General features: G+C 34.4%; 1 protein-coding gene across 3 annotated transcripts in view; it reads right to left on the bottom strand.

The window, feature by feature from the left end:
- Sox102F (transcription factor Sox102F) overlaps positions 1-19,841 on the bottom strand; it is a 445,538-nt gene that overhangs the window by 250,456 nt on the left and 175,241 nt on the right. For all 3 annotated transcript variants that reach the window (XM_072530009.1, XM_072530011.1, XM_072530010.1), the window contains exon 3: positions 18,792-18,933. In XM_072530009.1, the coding sequence (XP_072386110.1) occupies positions 18,792-18,933 (142 nt within the window). The remainder of the gene's footprint in view (positions 1-18,791; positions 18,934-19,841) is intronic.

The raw sequence follows: 19,841 nt of genomic DNA on the forward strand, positions 1-19,841 counted from the left end.
ACAAAGAGCTCGCCAATGCATCAGAGGCGTAGATCTCAAAAGGAGTACTAAAATAACCGATTTTATATTATTTCTAAAAAAATTAGTACTAAAAACTCACTAAGACCTCACTTGTGATAGTTTAATGCCAATTTGATACGTAATCCACCAAAAATATATGTTTATTTCAAGTTTGTTTATTTAGTTTATTTTTAAAAATTTCTAATATGATTATCAATTATACAAGTACTACAAGATATAATTAAACTATGCAAATCTCAGTAAGCTATAAATGTCATGTAAGCGTAGGATTGCATCAGCTCAGTGCTAAGTCCATGTTTGTTTTAATTGGTAATTGGTGAGACAAACAGGGCAAGGCGTCAATCTCAGTAACTTACAAATGTCATGTCTTCTTTTTCTTTATCTTTCTATATAGACATGACTCTGTTTTTCAATGAGCCTCCAGTAAGTTGTCGTTCCATCGTTTTCGTGGTCAATGTTTCATCTCTGCTGTTTCTAACATACTTTTTGTCCTCTCTGTGTCAGGTCGCGTTTCTGCCACGTATTTTTAGTCTGATGACTGTTTTGTAACTTCTGTCTTTCATTTCTTTCCCGATATTTCTATTTCTCCATATTGTTTTATTCAGCAGCCTGTGGCTCTGTTTGCTCTATTCACTTTATCTTCCACTTCTGCTTCGAGCTTATCGTAGATAGATAATGTGATGCCTAGATATTTAAACTCCGTCACTTGTGTTCTATTATCTAATCTTCCAGCTCCAAATTACATCTTAGTAAATTTGTTGTTATAACCATGCATTTTGTCTTTGTTGGGGAAATTAACATGTTAAATTTTCTGGCGGTTATATTAACTTGGTGCAGCATACGTTGTAAATCATCTTCACTTTAAGAAAGAAGTATTGCGCCATCTGCATAGAAGATTATTTAAGTTGTTTTTCTCCCATTTGGTATCGTTTTTTAGTTCTTACTTTTTTTATTATTTCATCCATAATGAGATTGAACAATAGAGGACTCAAGGAATCTCTCTGTCTTATCCCATTGCCACCTTCAATAGGGTCAGTTAGTTCCTGCATCTTCTCTCTTGCGTACAATAAGTGGATAACGTCCTGTAATTTGACCCGGTCGAATGCCCTTTTATGGTCCACGAATAATAGATATACCGGTTTGTTGTATTCCAGAGGTGCTCAGACTTATAGTGTCTGCGATCTATCACAAAATATTTTAAAAACAAGCGATTGACTACCGACTACTACAACTAGATTATAGCCTACTTGCTAAAATAAGTATATTTCTGAAAATACTTGTATTGTAAATGCTTATAAATACAAACTATAATTAAGTCATCTAATCAAGCATGTAATCTGTAAGCCTAATGTGAGATATTCTTCCTTACTCATTTCGTGTTTTAAATCTTTCTATTTTACTTCTTCAACTTCTACTTTTCGTAATTTGATATCTTCTTCTTCTTCTTCAGCCTTCATTCATCCATTGTTGGACATAGGCCTCCTCCAATTGTTATATCGTTTATCCATCTCTTTTTGGGTCTTCCCACGCTTCTTTTTGTTTCTCGAGGTCTCCAGAATGTCACTTTATGAGACCATCTGTTGGTGTCTTGTCTTGCTACATGTGCTACCCATTGCCATCTCAATGTCGCTATTTTTTCCATGATGTCGGTTACTTTAGTTCTTCGACGTATTTCGGTGTTAGGAATTTTGTCTCTGAGGCTTATATTTAACATGGCCCTCTCCATGGCCCGTTGAGTTACTCTTAATTGTTCTGCCATTTTTCTTGTTATTGCCATAGTTTCCAATCCATAAGTTGCAACTGGTAGTATACAAGTGTCATAGGTTTTTCGTTTTAAGTGTATTGGGATTTTTCTGTCTTTTAAAATGAAGCTCAACTTCCCAAAAGCAGCCCATGATAATTGTGTCCTTCTTTTAATTTCTAGGGTTTGATTTTCCTTTTCGTTTTTAATTGCATGTCCTAGATAATTTGATATATACTGACATAATGCTCGGTCACCGCAACTTGTTATACAGGAAACATACACTCGAGCATCGTCAGTAACATTCGCCAAACGTCGCGCGGTCACATTGCCTCAGAAGCCTGGAATATTTCAATTAGGACCTTAATATTTTAAAATTCTTTTGCGATCGATTCCAGAAGCTGTCGTGATCGACGGTTCGATCGCGATCGACTGTTTGGGCACCGCTGTTGTATTCTATTGATTTCTATTGAACTTACCTTATTATAAATATAGCATCGGTGCAATGTCTTCCCTACTTAAAACCTTGTTGTTCTTTTGCTAGTGTTGTATTTGTTATCAAATACAAACAAAGTAAATAAGGAAGAGTAACAATGGTGCATCAATCATCTAGAGACTATGGAACACAATAAAAACTGTAAACAAAAGCTTTTAGATGGTCCGTTTAAACGATTCCTTTATCTATAATATACAAGCGTTAATTATGTCAGCTATTGATCATCTTTATCATATAATTTTACATTTAGTTTTCTCCATAACTTGTAGGTGTAGTCTCGTCAGGATGGATGCGGTGTTACCTACATCCAACAGATTTTGTATTGTGCCATTTATCCAAATTTTATAGTAGAGAAGACCGCGGCTAGATGACGCAGTTTAGATTTGTTTAAATGCATTCTCGTGCTTGATTTAAAAACAACTAATTAATATTAACAAATACACTCATATCTTTTTGGCAACACCAAAATCTATTAGTTAATATTAAGATTGTGAAGAAAATTGTTTTCTTTAGTGCGATACATTGTGCGGCAACTTACCCCGCTTCGGGGCAAATTGTGGCAGGGTCGGGGCACGTGGCAAGAAACGTTATTCCTGCAGCTGTCAATGTGATTTTATGTTTTTCGGCAATCTATACTATTTTAAAATCGTGTATTACCTATTTTCTTTATTCAGGTCAAAGTGCTTTATTCGTAGTAAATAGATAAAACTAAAAAATAGATAAAATATCAGACAATATTATAAAATAATATCACCGCCCATGTAATCATTATCAAAATCCTTTGTGTTGCGCTCATGAAGTTTGCGTTGCATATTTTACATTCGAGGGTCCCAGATCTGCATTCAGGTCAACTTCTAGCGAGTCTTGCTCTTTTGATGATGTCGTCCAGAGGCCTTCGATAGAAGAACGGAGCGGAGGAGAGTATAGAGAGTACGAGGGACCGTATTGAATAAACTATAGACGCCCTCTGGACAACTTAAATTAGATGAATGAATTTGCCGATGCGAAGGGAGGAACACTGAGAACAGATTTTATGTAGGTGATTATCGAAATGGAAGAGAATCAACTTGTACTCGACTTGGGGAAGTTTATTTGGAACTATGTTAAAGGAGTTTATTTTAGTTTCTATTCTTTGTGATGTCCAAGGGTGAATACGCCTTAATTAATTATTAAGTGAGATTGTACGCCCCGAACGTTTTGGATGACAAATTTATAGTAGGTCTATATACTTGGTTATTATTAATTTGTCAGTTTAAACCCTTTTCAATTAATAATGCAAGGTTTTTTTGATATTATAATAATAGATAGTCTGCTACAATTATGGTATGCACTTTTGTGCCCAAACATCGATATTAATAAAATATTACAACATTAGCTGAAAATGAATACCTACGGTATCAAAAGGATTGAGCTCTGGTGGGACTCTTTCTATGTTATCGAGTCCTAGGTGTAATATATAATAATAATATGTATTGTTTGGGTACTTTCCATTCTCCATTGTCTTCGTATTTGCATTTCCAGATCCCTGTACTTGGCGATCTTTTCGTTCTGTTTAACACGAAGATTATTGTTGTTGGGTATCGCCACATCAATTAGTGTTGTTTGTCTCTTTAGTTTATTAACTAGTATGAGATCTGGTCTATTATGTGCCACTGTTTGGTCTGTGAGTACAGTGCGGTCCCAGTATAGCTTGTAGTTATCATTCTCAAGTATACTTTCAGGAACGTATTGATAATATGGTAGATGGTTTGTTTGGAGAAGTCCCAGTTTGATGGCTATCTCTTAATGAAGGATCTTTCCTACTGAGTCGTGCCGTTCCTTATATTCAGTTGCAGCAAATGCCTGGCAGCCCCCGGTAAGGTGTTGGATGGTTTCTTGAGCTTGACATCCATATCGGCATTTGTCATTTTGGACCTGAGGGTCTTTGACGATATATGTCAGGTAATTTTTGGTTGGTATAACCTGATCCTGAATGGCGAGTAATGAACCTTCTGTTTCAGGGAACAACTTTCCTGATGTCAGCCAATAGTTCGACGCTATATTGTCGACATGGTCTTGACTGACCTCATTAGGATGTCGCCCGTGAAGAGGTTTACCCATCCAGGTGCGCATTTTTTCATCCTTGGTAAGATGGTTTATGCGCATTTCTGGTTCCCTCAGTTTGATCGGTGTTGTATCATCTACTGCACACATCGCGCGATGTAGAGTAGATGTCTCAGCCTGCACGTGAAAATAAATAAGTTCTTAAATTAGTAATGTGTTTTTCTAGTTGCTCACTTATATCCATAAGTCCACGTCCTCCTAAATACCGCGGTAATGTCGTTCTTTCTACTGCACTTCGAGGATGGTGTTTTTGTGCTTTTGTGAGGTGTGTTCTTACTTTTCGCTGAAGATTTTCTGTATCCGTTTTTGTCCACTTAACAATACCAAATGAGTAGCTATAAACTCAGTAGTTATCTCAGTTTTCATTTGCTTATGGTCAATCTTCCGCGCTTGCTTTATTCCAAGGTATTTATACATATCCTTTTCACCCATGGCCTCGATGTTCTGGCCGTTTTGCATATCGAATCCACCGAGCTGAACCTTTCCTTTGATTATATTTAAGACACGGCACTTCAAGGCCGAAGTGCATACTAATGTCATTAGAGAAATTTTCCACTGTTTTCAGCATCTGATCCAGGTGGCTTCGAGTGGAAGCCAATAGTTTTAAATCATCCACATACAATATATGATTTAGCTTTGCCACAACGGTAGTGTTATTTTTGATGTTAAAACCTGTGTCAGTTGAGTTCTGTAGCTGGGATAGGGGGTTCATTATCGATGTTATTATTATAGTACATATATAATAACATCGATAATATACTACATATTGAGTTGTAAGTTATGAACTATAAACATCTGTATTTCTTATAAACTCTATGTCATCTGTTATATTTTAGAGAACTGATGAAGCTTTAGAAATATAAAGCGAAACGTCTTCGATAAACTTATGAAGTAGTTGACTTCTTTTTTTATTTGCCAACCTGAATGACCGATTAAACCTCTGAATTCACTAGTTGAATACTTTAGAAATATATATATATATATATATATATATATATATATATATATATATATATATATATATATATATATATATATATATATATATATATATATAAATCTCGTGTCATGGTGTTTGTCCACGCTAATACCCGAAACTACTGAACCTATTCAAATAAAATTTGGTCAAAGTGTAATTTTTGGTCCAACTTAGGAGGTAGGATATTTTTTTATCCCGATGAATGGCCCTCATATTTTTTAATTGTAAATTTAAAATGTTTTATACGACTCCACACCGGTTTTAGTTCATTTATTCCATATATAAACATAAAATGATGTTTACCCAACGTCTAAAAGGGAGGGTCCGTTAAAAAACATTATAAACATTTCATTTAATTAGCTACACGGAATACATACACAAAACATCTTATTTAGTTTATATATAATTATATTTACTATCAGATGATATATTTATATTTTATTATTAATTTAATATTTAGCCTGACTCTGACGTGTACGAAGCTTCGCATTAGTAATTTTGATTTCGAAATACTTATTTGTTGAATCCAAGAAAGGTTTAAAATGTGCGAAAATATAATATTATAAAGAAAATAGTAGAAGCAATAGTTTTATGTTCGCATACAAACAGTAACCTACATTATCGACCTATACAAAATGTTTTAACGACTCCACCTCTACAAAGGTAGTTTATTGAATTTATATAAACATAAAATGAGGTTTAAAAAACGTCATTTGTTGAAATTTTGGAATATTTGTAGAAGTCCAAGGAAGGTTTAAATCTTAAAAAAATCCCTTACAAACAGTTACATTATACTCTGGATCGAAGTCACTAAAGTGGTTATCATTACGTTTATTTACTTTTTTTACTTTGCACGCGAATGACGAGTTGGAAATTTTTTGGTTTTTGAAGAGAATATTTCTTATCGCTTCAAATTGCTTAAAAATAAATTAAAGTAGGACTTTCCAATTGACAATTGACATATGAGTGTTTTTCCAGCAAGATCAAAGTACAATTGTGTATTCGAAGCTTGCATTACGACATTGGAAATGGTAAAGTCGCTATTGGCACGATGACCGGATTCATCTCATTACACTCAAATTTCTGTTACTTCGTGGACTCGAAAGAGGGGTTTATTAAACTTTTAACACATTATCTAAGGCGGTACGAAGTTCGCCGGGTCAGCTAGTACAATATAAATATATTCTTCTATACTTACTCAAAAATCTACCTGCACCGAAATTGAAAAAAAAGTGCGATTTTTTTTGTAAAGGGCATCAAACGCTAATAAGAACATTAAAAGACCGTATCTCAGTTACTTTTTAACCTTAACCTAAACAAAAAAATTTCTGGAACAAAAATCCAAATTTTTTATTACGTAGTACATTTTACGTACCTTCGACAGGTTTGTACTTATTTTGAAGAAATGTGGTGTTTTTAAAAATGCCAAAAATATATTTTTAATTTAACCATAATTTTTTTTCAAAATTTTTAAAATTTTTAGAACCCATTACTGATACTTAAGTAAAGTATATTTTAAGTAAAGTATTATGATAGAAATAGCATGGGTACGATTGTATCTTTTTTAACGAAAAAATATAAATCGACCTTATTTTCGTACTTTCCATATACTAAAGCGTTTTACAAAGAGAGTTCCCATTGTAATTATTTGTTTAAGTATTCTAACAAAGATACTATGAATTTTTACCGCCAAATTGACCGTTTCCTGTTCTATGTTGAATTTTAAAAATTGTTCTCTAAATACATAATTTTTACCTTGAATGAGATATAATTTTAGGCTTATTGCAACAATAGAAAAAGCCATCTCTTTTTTTTATGAGCTACATTTTATTCCTTAGCAATTTTTTTGATAAAATGTAAAGTTTTTGAGTTATTCTGGTCTAAAAATATTGATTTGTCGGAAAAAACTATATAGAACATTTTTTACCCAAACTATATTTTTATATTAATTTTTGAGAATATTTTCAAAATGAACATGTTGGAGTAGATTTTTCAGAACAATCTACATTACAATCGTAGATTTTTATTTAAAGTTTAGCAGAAATTTTTTTATTTCACAAATATCTCACCATCATTCTTCGTAATAATCTTCAAATAACGAATAATAACAATCGAATCTTATAAAGTATTACCAGATCGGTAAATACTTACTGATTCTAAAAGCTGTTTACAAACATTGTATCTTTGGGATGATAGATTAGCTACATTTCCACTCCCAATTCATTAGGTCTCCAACTAAGAGATTATAATCAACGGAATCCATCCGGAAACACCAATAACGTAGTAGAGATTACCAGATACACATAGTAATTAAAAAAAAATAAGCATAACATACTAAAGAAGTATAGCTAGTTAATTTAATAATAAAATGAGGAATTCCTGTTTAACAACGTCTTCTGGGGCTACAGAACAGAAAAAAACTAATCCGTAAACGCCTATTGTGAAAAAATATAACCATTGTAACTGAAGTAAGAAGAGATATGCTTTGGGAAATTCTTCTTAATGTAAAGTCTCAATCAATCGAAAACGATCAAACTATGTGTTCGTAAGTAACATTATAGATGCAAACTAATTAATCTGATTTCCCCAATCGAGCGACTTGAATGGACTGGACCCATAGTGCGAATGCAAGACAACACGATTGTTAAAAAGCTACCCACAGAAACACTTGTAGGAAGACGAAGTAGAGGCCGACCGCGAATTAGGTGGTTATATGGAGTTGATACCGACTTAGGCATATTAAAATTCAAAAAATGGCAACAGGTCGCCAGAAACTGAATGCGACGAATCTTAGAGCAGGCCAGGATCCACACAGAGGATTGTCGAGCCAAAGATGATAATGACTATTTGTATAAACGAAAGATATACGAAAAAAGAAATCAATGCATAAAAGTATCAGTTTGCGGATGAAAGAGTTAAGATCCAACGTTGAAATAAAGCAAAAAATGGTATAAGTACTTTGGAAAGTCATTAAATGAAAAACACCAGAGGAGAGATAGAGGATGGGATACCCCAAATGAGAATGTAATACCGGGGATAACAAGATATGAAGTTGTCAAGGTGTCAAATAAGAATGGTAAGGCAGTAGGTCCTGATGGAATACTTGTAGAGGTTTGGAAACCTCTACGAGATCAAGGGTTGGCGTTTTGTGGTAAATGATCAGTAGATCATTTACCACAAAATGAGAAGTGATTAAGTTAATTTCGCACAAATTGAAAATTTGGAAAACAGTAGAATAAAGGTTAAGGAGAGAGACATCTAGAGGAGAAGAAAAGTTTGGGTTTATTCCAGAAAGGAGGACAACGGACGCCTTGTTTGCTTTGAGACAGTTGATAGAGAAATACGGCAAGAAGAAAGGAGATCTACATTTTTGGTATTTTATAGCTCTTGACAAGGCATACGACACAGTTCCTAGGCGAGAGCTATGCAGATGTATGAGGGAGAAATGGGTTCCTAAAAAGTACGTAAGACTCGTGAAGGATATGTATGAGGAAGCGTACACCAATGTAAGGACTTGTATTAGATTGACCGAAAGTTTTCCAGTGGCGGTTGGTTTGCATCAAGGCTCTTTACCGAGTCCTTACCTGTTTAATCTTGTTATGGATTTACTGACAGAATGTAAGGGAGAGGGTTTCTTGGTCAATACTTTTTGCTCATGATATTGTGTAAGTGGAGAAAAGCAAAGAAATGTTAGAGACGTTGAATGTTTGAAGAAGGGCTATTGAAGAGGAAGGACTTAAGGTTAGCAGGTCAAAAGTGTATGGGTTGGGAGGAACCGGAATGGTTGGGAACATCTAATTGCATCTGTAATGTATATATGTGTAATTGAATCTATAAAAAAGATTCAGGAAAAAAAGATGGAGGTAGCTAAAATTAAAATGTTACGGTGGATGTTGGGTAAGACTAGAAGGGACTGGATCAGGAACGACGTAATTAGAAAAAGGGTCGGGGTGACTACAGTCTCAAAAAAGATTTAAGAACAAATACTGCAATGGTGTGGTCACGTCAGACGTAGAAATAAATACGATGTGAGACAAAGGATACAGCTTTTAGAAGTTAAGAAAAAGAGAGGCAGAGGAAACCCGAGGAGGAGACGGAAGGACTGTAGCAGAGAACTTAATAGAGAAAGGTTTAGATGAAGAAAATGATGGGCAGCAATGAGTGGCAGTAGAGTGAGAAACAGCTTGAAAGGGAAAAGCCGAGGAAGAAGAATGCATAAAAATAACAGAAATGTATAAAACCTATTATTCAGGCAAATGACTTATTAGTTTTCTAGAAAAAACCACCCAATCAGTTATTATTAACGGAGAAGAGGACGGCAAGTTCACTAGATTTTTCCATTATTTCTTGTGCACGACAGGAGTCGTGTAAGTAAATGTAATATAATTTATCTAATATAAAAATATTTCATAAAGATATACAAATAAAATAAAAATATTTTGCTGATAATACTTAATTATTTTTGTATTTCATGCATATTTCAAACACATTCCTAATCAATCATCTGCTAATAACAATAAATGTAGCTCGGTCGAACTGGCCTGTGAATGTTTATGAAACTTACTAAAATATTTTGTGCACTTTATAAGCGTTTTGCACAATTGCAGTTTACTCTCTTTTAATGCAAAATAAAATGCAATAGCTGCTAACAATAAAATAGGAATGACGACATAAACGTTACGTAATAGACGTTAAAGGAATTTAGTAGTCATTTCTTTTAAACATTACATCGATCAAAGAAAGAAAGATTGCCAAACATACAGTTAAGGGAGACGCGTGTGACTAAAAGGCACAGATAATGAATAATCATGAATAAAGATGGTATTCGACTTTATACGCATTAAGCTGCTATCTATATTTATTAAGGTAATTCAAGTTAACACCTGTTTTTATTTAGATACAATTTACGCCGTCTCTGAGCACCTTAATATTGCGTCAGGTACTAATATATTGTTCCTTAACCTGCGGTAGTAATACCAGTTGTGATTAATCACATTGTACGCGATATTTATGGTCCATACTCTAACTAATCTTCTATACAGCTATACCGGTAAACTTGTAATGAAATAAAAGACAGAATTCAAAAGTAAATGATTTGTGTACGGTGTGCCGTCTATACATAGAAAGTTTCCATAAATATGACAACATTTTTACGATATCCATTTACAATTAAATCCCAGATTTGCCGATATTCCGTTTAAGTTTATGGTCTAGCCAGCTCGTATACATTGTAGTATAAAAGTATAATCCACTTTTATATCCCGCGGCCTTCCTAAATTATCTACTGAGAAAGTCTACTTAGAATCGTTGGGACAGAGGCGTAATGCATTTTTTTGAAAATCGTCAAAGACTTGCTACGTTTAGCTTTACAAGAAACAAAAAGGCTGAGAAAACAAATAAGTTTCAACATTGACCTGTGTGGGATCGCAATCAAAATAGACTTTATACGTAGGCATATGATACAAATTATTTATAAAATACTAAATCGTGATAATTTTAATAGTAAAAGCTCTATGATTAAATAGGACCGAATTAAGATAAAATGGAGTAATTTTTAAATTAAATATTAATTAAAACAAATTAAATATTCTAAATAACTAGATCAATAATTTGTTCACATTAGAAGTAGTTAGACAGAACGCAACATAATTTTATTAAGGTAGTGGAGAAATATGTAAATAAAAAATTGTAAAAAATTTTTAAAACCGAGAAATCAAAAGGACTCGGAAGCGTCATTTGTATAGGGCTAAATAAAATACGGCCACTACCGCGAGAAAACGGTAGTTAATGGTTACAAGATCAAAACAAACTACGTAACTAGATTGTGTTTTTCTGTGGTCATATTATGTAACATACAAAAGGGCAGCTACCATAAAGACGACAACTATAGAACTATCTACTTTAACTCAAATGCCAGGAAGGTAATGCTGCACATAATCAATGAGAGACTACAAACTTTCCTGCAACGAGAAGTACCCCAAAGAGCAAACTGGATTTATCAAACGTAGAGGTACTGGAGAACACTTTCAGAACACAAGACAAATAATAGAAAAATCTAAGGAATTCCAGAAAGAAGGCGTACCACAACACTTAATTTCGCTTATAACTGAACTATACGGAACATTGGAACACACTACTGCAACACACACTCTCAAACGAATTTCATTTAGAACAAGGTGTCTACAAGGATGTATACTGTCTCCACAATTATTTAATATATATGGGGAGCATATTATGAGAAGACCGCTTGAAGGATGGGAAAAGGGCGTGTGAATAAATGGCCGAAAAATAAACAACCTACGTTTTGTAAATGACACAGCCCTTTGTGCAAATAGTCAAGAAGAGTTATTTGAACTCATACGATTGGTTGAAAACGAAAGTTTGGTCTGAAGTTACAGACCAAATCAAAAAATCAAAGACAAAGATCGTTATAGTGGATCAACTACATACATCAATGATCCACACATAACCACAATTGATCGGTTTGTTAATGTGAGTTCATACTTATATCGGATCACTGATCACAAACACAGAGTCACTATGCGAAGAAATAAAACGTAGATGTGATCTAGCAAGAGTCGTCAAGAGAAAAATGGCCAAAATGTGGAAGGACTCTCAAACCCGAACTCTAAAAATGAGGTTGATCCACTGCTTAATGTTCCCAATGCAGGCTTACGGACCTTGCACCCTACGACCAGCGAAAAGAAAAAAGATAGACGCCACTGTTATAGAAGAATGTTACGAATTCTGTGGACAGACCACAGAACAAATATTTCATTTTAAATGAGCTAAAGGTCAAACAAAATTCATTTTCATTAATTAAAATACTTGTTTTGAGTCGAGACACAGAGAACATGAAAAGATTTATTATCCAAGGAAAGGCTGAAGATCATGAGGAAGATCTTCAACTCAATTTTATCTTAAACAGCCTATATATCCGAAATAGAGCTAAGATTTCTATGGATTCACACTTAACGATGAACTTTTATTACGTTTGTGTTTTTCGGAATTTATTTGTTGTTAAAACCGGTACTGCAGCCAATTGAATCACTGTATATCTTCCATTCCTTTAACCTTCTGGCTTGACTTTTTAGGATCAACGACTACGAAACCGATGGCTTGGATTTAAATTACCGTGCTTTACCATAGCCACTGAGTTACGTCCGACACTTGTCTGAGCTAAACATATTTTTAATTTGTTTTATACAATTATGTTTCCTCTTCCTATGTCAACAGTCCTTGACTGTCCACTCCAGGACGTAAGCCTTCCCTTGACGTTTCCATATTAATATGTCTCTAGCTACCTGGTGCCATTGTCTTCCCGCCTTTTTTATCACACCGTCCAGCAATCTTTTTGGAGGTCGACTCATATATCTCTTATGAAACCTAGGTCTCCACTGTAATATGCGTTTAGTTTACCTGGTATCATCTTGTCTGGCAACATATTATAACTAAGACTACTTCAATGAAGGAATGCGTTTATAATATACAGGTTTAGTTTGATTCAATAAAGCTACAGATTGCGATGAAAATTAACCCGAGTACGCTCCTGGTATTTTGGTCGATTGACGGTAGAATGACAATAAATTCACTTTTTGATGGTCGACACAGATGGGTTCAATTCGTTTTAGACTCTTTATGAATATACTTGGAGTATAGAAAGTTGATTTTATTATTATTGAGAGTAAACCGTCGGCACTTTTGAAGAATTTTCGATTAGTGGGAATAGCTGACCATGTATGTGTATAGTATGTACTTATACATGCCAACTACATTAATTCAGAATATAACGGTAGCATTAGATAAAAACGTACATTAACGAGTTATGTATTTACGGTGGTAAAAAAGAAGAATAATAAAAAATTAATATCAATAAAAACTACTACAGTGGTTGGTAAGTGTGTATATCAAAGACTTAATTGGTCAGTTTACAAAAACGAAATGTCGGAGCCTGGCACTCTTCTTTGCCACATTGTCATACCAAAGTACTTCTAGATTTACTGCCTGTGAATCCGTTTATATACCTGAAAAAATTAAAGTATGAATGGGCGCAGGGTTGAATCTTGCTGAGTACGGGAGTTTTTTACTAAAAGAACTTCTCATAATCGCTAGCATAAGGCGTCGCATACTGTCGGAATACCCATTTTTTTATATCAGCCCCTAATGTCTATTTCTCGATTAATTTTCTTTTTTCTTTTCAGTTCATTTTCTGACATGGTTAACCCAATGAGGCAGCTCCTTCGTCATTCCACTCATCATTTCCATCATCATCATAGTTATCCGCTTATCCATATTTCACATATACTATTTTGTCTGGTTTTCATATCCACTAAATATTTTACTGTTAGTTAAGTTTATGATGTGTTTGTTGTTTTGAGTCATTTGTAATGTATTTCACCAATAGTGATCAATTGTTATTTTATACATCGTTGTATTTGCGATTCTATTTGTACCCTATATTATATAGGTATTATACATAAAGTACGTGCCTCCTAGTGGCGGGATAAGGACAACAATACATTGGCTTATTGGGCAGTCCTTACAGTAGGGACCCTAGCCTGTACAGAACAATGTAAACAGGTGTGGTGTAATTCTGCACTTTGATTGCATTGGTCGAGCGTTTGCTAAATCTAGCACTGTCCGGTAACGGTGATAGAATACTTTCTCTATTCGCCGTAAAAGGCGACCATTGGAAAGGAATGAGAGGTGGAGAGCCATCGTTTAAGGTTCAGGGTGCTTCGGCGTAACATTTATCGGTATGCACTCCTAGTATCCAAGACGAGCTCTCGTGGGACCACTCTACTCTCCTTTCACATAACCAAAGTGAGGTTGAACGAAATGCAAACTTCACACGTCCTTTCAATCGTTAAGGACGTAAGTTTGCAGTACGTATCTATTAATTGGAGAAGAGTGGTAGATAACTAGACTCCTTGGCGGCTACGTGTTAACGTGCTACCTAGGTGCTTACCTGCGTTCACCTTTCCGTCCGTTGTTGGGATAATGGACGGGTGTTCGTATAGCATCACGGTTACGTAGGGACTACGGGGAAACTGGAGCTCCACGATGCGTCAGCAACGTGCCATCCTCAAATGATGTCGGACTCGTATGGGCAATGGATTAGCTTAAGGTCATATGCCGAAAGGTGAGGTGTACATGGGTCCCGCTGCTGCGTTCGTATGCAAGAGGTGACACGAAAGACGTTCCTGTTGGCTAAATCTTGCAGGACATGATTCCAATAGAAAAGGCATTCAGTTATCAAATGTCCGAAAATATTTTCAGACCATAATAGTGAAAAGACCTTCTCCAATATGACAGAAAATTATATTGAAATGGTGGCATCTCCTGAAGTAAAATTGGAAGCAAACGGATCCTCCTTTCGGATTTCAGAGTGATGACTATTCCAGGAGAACACCATTGCATGTTAGAAAACTCAGGAGAGGAATCTTGAACATCTTATAGGTAAGATTGAGTTATAAAATCCAGTGGTGGATGTTAAAAAATAGAAAAGAAAGTCTATGCACGACAAAAATAGTAGAAGAAATATGCTAGTACATGAAAGGAAGTCCAAATATAATTTGGTGAAATATAGATAATAAATAATATATTATTAGAGATTCTGCTGTTGAAATTTTGAGAACAAAGAGACCTGGTGGTGGTCAAACGAAGTTGCGAGAAAAAATTAAGGTAAAGCAAAAATGATATAAACAGTGGAAGGAAAATAGGTCGGATACACATCTTCAAAACTTTACGGTCGCCAAAAAGAAAACGAAAAACGCAGTAGCAAAACTTAAAGCAGAAGCGTATACAAATCTATATGATAAGATATATAAAACAGTCAAACATAGACCAAACAAAGTAAATGATTTTAATAAGAATAGACGTAACCGAGATGAAAATAATAAAATGGGCCATAAAACTACTTGGTCACACCATAAAAATATGGGTGAGAATAATTGATAGACGGATACCTACGGTAAGAAACAAAAATATCTGATAAGTTTGGTTTTGTAAGGCAGATCAACAAGAGATGCAATTTTCATTACAAAGCAGCTGTGAAAAAATACAGGAATAAAGGAACAAATGCTCACATAGTATTCATTGATCTTGAAAACACCTATGGTAGGCATTCTCAGCGATTCTGTGGTGGATGTTCTTTAAGAAAAAGAAAAGAGTTCTCAGTCAGTATTTAAAGATTGTGGGAGGCATGTATGAGAGAGTAAGAACTAGTGTTAGAGACAGGTGTGGTTGGGACTGATAAATTTCATGTGAAAGTAGGATTACACCAGGGCTTGGTGCTTAGCCCTTATTTATTCTCATTGTTGTTGAATCAGATAAGAGGGAAACTACAGAGTTATATTTTGTGGCGCTCTGATGATTTAGTGTTAGTAGGAAATATTAAAAAGGATTTAAAACAAAAACTGGAACAATGCAGACAAGTTTTTGAGAAAAATGGTTTATAGCTAGTAGGATAAAAACAGAGCATTTGAAATTTTAAGTTAAATATAAAGTTACAACAAAAAACATGATAACTTTGGATGGTAAAATAATGGTAAGATATGTTGCTAGTAATTTGCTGTATTACTTTTTTTTAGCAGTGCAATATATTTACCTAAAAATCTTTAAATTTTATTTCGTGTTTATCATTTAACAGCCGGTTGCAACTTTATAATGAAGAAAATTATTAAAAATTGGCTTACAAGATTTATTTAATCTATATAATTCATTGTTTTTGCATTACTTCATGTTACAAATGTTGCCAGAAACTATAAAGACAGCTTATGTACATATCTTACTGTAGTTAAGTTTAACAGTTGTTCCGGTAGGCTTTACCTTATGAAATTGACTCCAGTGTAGGCCGGTTGCAGGAACGGCGCGCGCCAAATGCCGAACAATAGCAAGGCCGGTCGATTTCCTACACCCATACTTCACCGTCGTGTTATCGTAATCCGTCGCAACCGAGCGGCACGTTCTCTCAGTCTGAAAATGGGCATTGTTTCAAGAGTGATTGTCGCGGAACTGATTGTGACGTCTCCCACGCGCAAGGCGTACACCATTGGCCAGCGCTCAACGGCGGTCCCGTCCATTGGTCATTCCAATTGTGACGGATGACTTCGCTTTTGTTGTCTGCCCTCTCGCTGACAGGTGGGATAATAATATTGTTTGCTGGGTTTCGGCACAATGGCGAAACGAAAATATGTCCGATCAGTGCCAAACCGTTTAGCATTATAAATAAATGTTGCAGAATATACATAAATCCAATATGCGTATTAGGTAAATCCAAACTAGATCCAAAGTCAAACAAATGAAGTAATCAAATCTTACAATTAAGTATATGCATGTTTGTTGATTACGATACAGGAATCGGATTATAAGTCGAAATTATGTTCGGTTGAATTCGAAAAGTTTGTGTGTACTTGCATAGCTGATTATTTCACTTAGACGTTATTAGGAAAACAGCTTTGGAAAATAACTATTAATATATAATAATAAATAAACTATTACTTGAAAAAATAATAAAAAAATATAATTAAATGTAATATGAAAAATATAAGATCCACAAAAATTAAACTTCGTGTGAAGATACATTGATACCCAGAATATATGGTTTTTAAAGAATTTCGAATAATGCGATAGAAAGAGCAATGTAAATATTGAAGCAAATAAAGCCCACAAACATCTATCGAAACAAGGACGCACTATATTCAACGACGTTTTCTGAAACTACAGAAAATATTTTTTAAACGCACTACAAATTGATGAACAAAAAATAAATAATTACCTACTATAATATAACTGATGCTTAAAATGATTGCCATATTGTGCAATGTAACCATAACTAGTGTTTCTAGCTTTTTGTGACTTATTTACTGTACTGTACAAAACTCCATTTAATGTGGCCAATGTAGTCAATCCTAGTAAGCTAGGTCTATATAGTTATTTCTAGATTTTCTGTTTAGAAAGTATCTAATGCAGTTTTCATGCTTACTATTATCTACAATAGAATGCTGCAGTTAGCCATTTCAAATCCAACGGAAATATGCTCATATTATAATGATTGGTAAGCCAGGTAAATTGCCTACAGAACCTTCTTCCAATCGTCCGATAAGCTTGTTACCTTTTATGTCACAAATTTTGTAAAAACTCCTGCTAAATAAAATAAGCGAAACTGTCTACTCGAAAATCTTTACTGTCGAGTGATATGTACTTTATTCTAAAGTCCCATATTAATGAACGTTCGTTCCAAGTAAAAATCAATAATGATTTCTCAATCTACCACTCAATCCAATCTGGAGTTCCGCAGGGAAGTGTCCTCGGTCTCTTCCTGTACCTAATCTTTACTGCTGACATACCTATTACAGATGACGTCACAGTGGCGCCTTTTGCCGATGATACAGTCGTTTTAGTTTCAAACAAAAACCCAGACATGGCTTCCGAAAATCTGTAATATTACTTGCATATATTAGAAAATTGATTAACAAAATATAAAATTAAAGTTAATAACGAAAAATCGGCCCAAATCACATTCACAACAAGAAGACACACCTATCCACAAGTTAGTTTAAACAACGCTCCTATTCCTGCTAGAGACGTAGTGAAATATCTTGGGTTGCATTTGGACCGAAAGCTCATCTAGAAGCAACACATTAACGCCAAAAATACTCAGCTCAATATAAAATTAAAACAAATGAATTGACAAACAAATGAACCAATATCAACTTACGGCGTGAAACTCTGGGACTGTAATAAGCCTTCAAACACAAAAATTTTGCAGAACTTCCAATCAAAAACATTGCGTGTGATAGCTAACGTCCCTTGGTATGTGAGCAATGCATCCATCTACAATGACCTAGGAGAACCAACCGTAAAAGATGTCATATCACTCCACGCCAACAAGGCCAAAATTCGTAATACAACGCACAATAGCCAAATTGTACCTAAATTATAAAAGTGGCTAATGGAGGAACAAAACTGAAGAGGAGGTCTTGACCAGAAGACCTTGTTACATAGGTGAAATTGAAGAATCGTGGCTGGACGGTTGCTACCGAAATCAAGTCGTTATTGTCATCACACTGTCATTTAGGTACTAATTACTCAAAGTACTGTTTATGCGTAGATTGTTAATATGCATTAAAAAAAAGGTAGCATCTAATAGTACGTGATGAGCACGAGCTCTATTGAATTAAAACACATTTTTGTTCGTAGTCTAAGTGGCAGAATTTCTAGAACGATCTACTAGTCTTGTTTGAAAAAATTTAATAGTTTTTGATAATTATCTGTTTACTAAACCATTAATGATAAAAGTAGATTCGTCTGTAAAGAGTACGTATATAAAAAATTTAAAATCTTCCCTAAGTTTATCCACATCATGACATAATAGTAGCCTCAGGAGGAGTAGTATTTTATCAAGTAGAATCTTAATTTGATTCAGCAACAAAAATTAGTATATTTACCTTATTAGGTTCTGGTTGTTGTTGTAACAGCTGTTCCCTGACCATCTGGAGTTGGAAAATTAATTCAGACAATTTTCTATCCTTTTCCATAATGTTGTCACCCGAAAGCGCTTGTTGGATGGCAGCTGTTGGTTCAACATCTCTGTAAAATACAGATTATTATCACACAAAAATAAACATACAAGATATAAATAAAAAGAAATAAAATGCAATAGTAGCAAGGAAAAAGAATTATCCAAAATAATAAATAATAAAAATATTAACGGGGAACACATATAAGAACTTGACAAGGGAGTGGATTAATAGTAAAGACGAGAAAAAAATTGGTCCTTATTTTACAACGATTTCAGCATACAGTATTGACAAATATTTTTGATCTCATTATCACTAATATCACATGATGATATCCATGTGCTTTAAACGTCATATTTATTAATCAATCATCCAGACAGCAAAAGGTCCTGTGACCTTTTGAGAAAATGAGTCCTTTGATAATATGTAGGTAACTAATATTGACCAACATAACTACATCAACTCTTTTGATGCATTAAAAAATGTGTAGTGTTATTAAGATAAGGGTATTATTAAGATGATTACGCCGGGAGAGCAATATAATCCAGCCATAGGACCTCTAGCCCGAGGGATGGATATTGCTCGATGGGCGTAATCATCTGGTAACACCAGTGGTATGCAAGATTTTACTTTTCACTTCACGTAATATAAAAACTAAAATTGAGACGATTTTACTTGTTTGAAATAGCTATAACAGTTGTTGATATTTTGACGTTTGTTGATTATATTATGTAGTTGATAGTTGGATTTATATTCAGTTATGGATTCATGTTATTTATTTATATTCAGTTCAATTATATATATCCAAAAAAATTGTACCTTCAATATTTATAAAGATTGTTAAAAAATGTTAGTTTCATTATATTTACTACAAGATTATCACAGAAGATAAATTCCATTTGGAGCCTAATAACCTGATAGCATATTCTGATACGAGTGTGCAACTCTTTCAGAGTCCTCCATTTGCTTTGGGGCTGC

The sequence above is a fragment of the Diabrotica undecimpunctata genome, chromosome 4, assembly GCF_040954645.1.
Source record: "Diabrotica undecimpunctata isolate CICGRU chromosome 4, icDiaUnde3, whole genome shotgun sequence".
In the NCBI taxonomy this organism is placed as follows: Eukaryota; Metazoa; Arthropoda; class Insecta; order Coleoptera; family Chrysomelidae; genus Diabrotica; species Diabrotica undecimpunctata.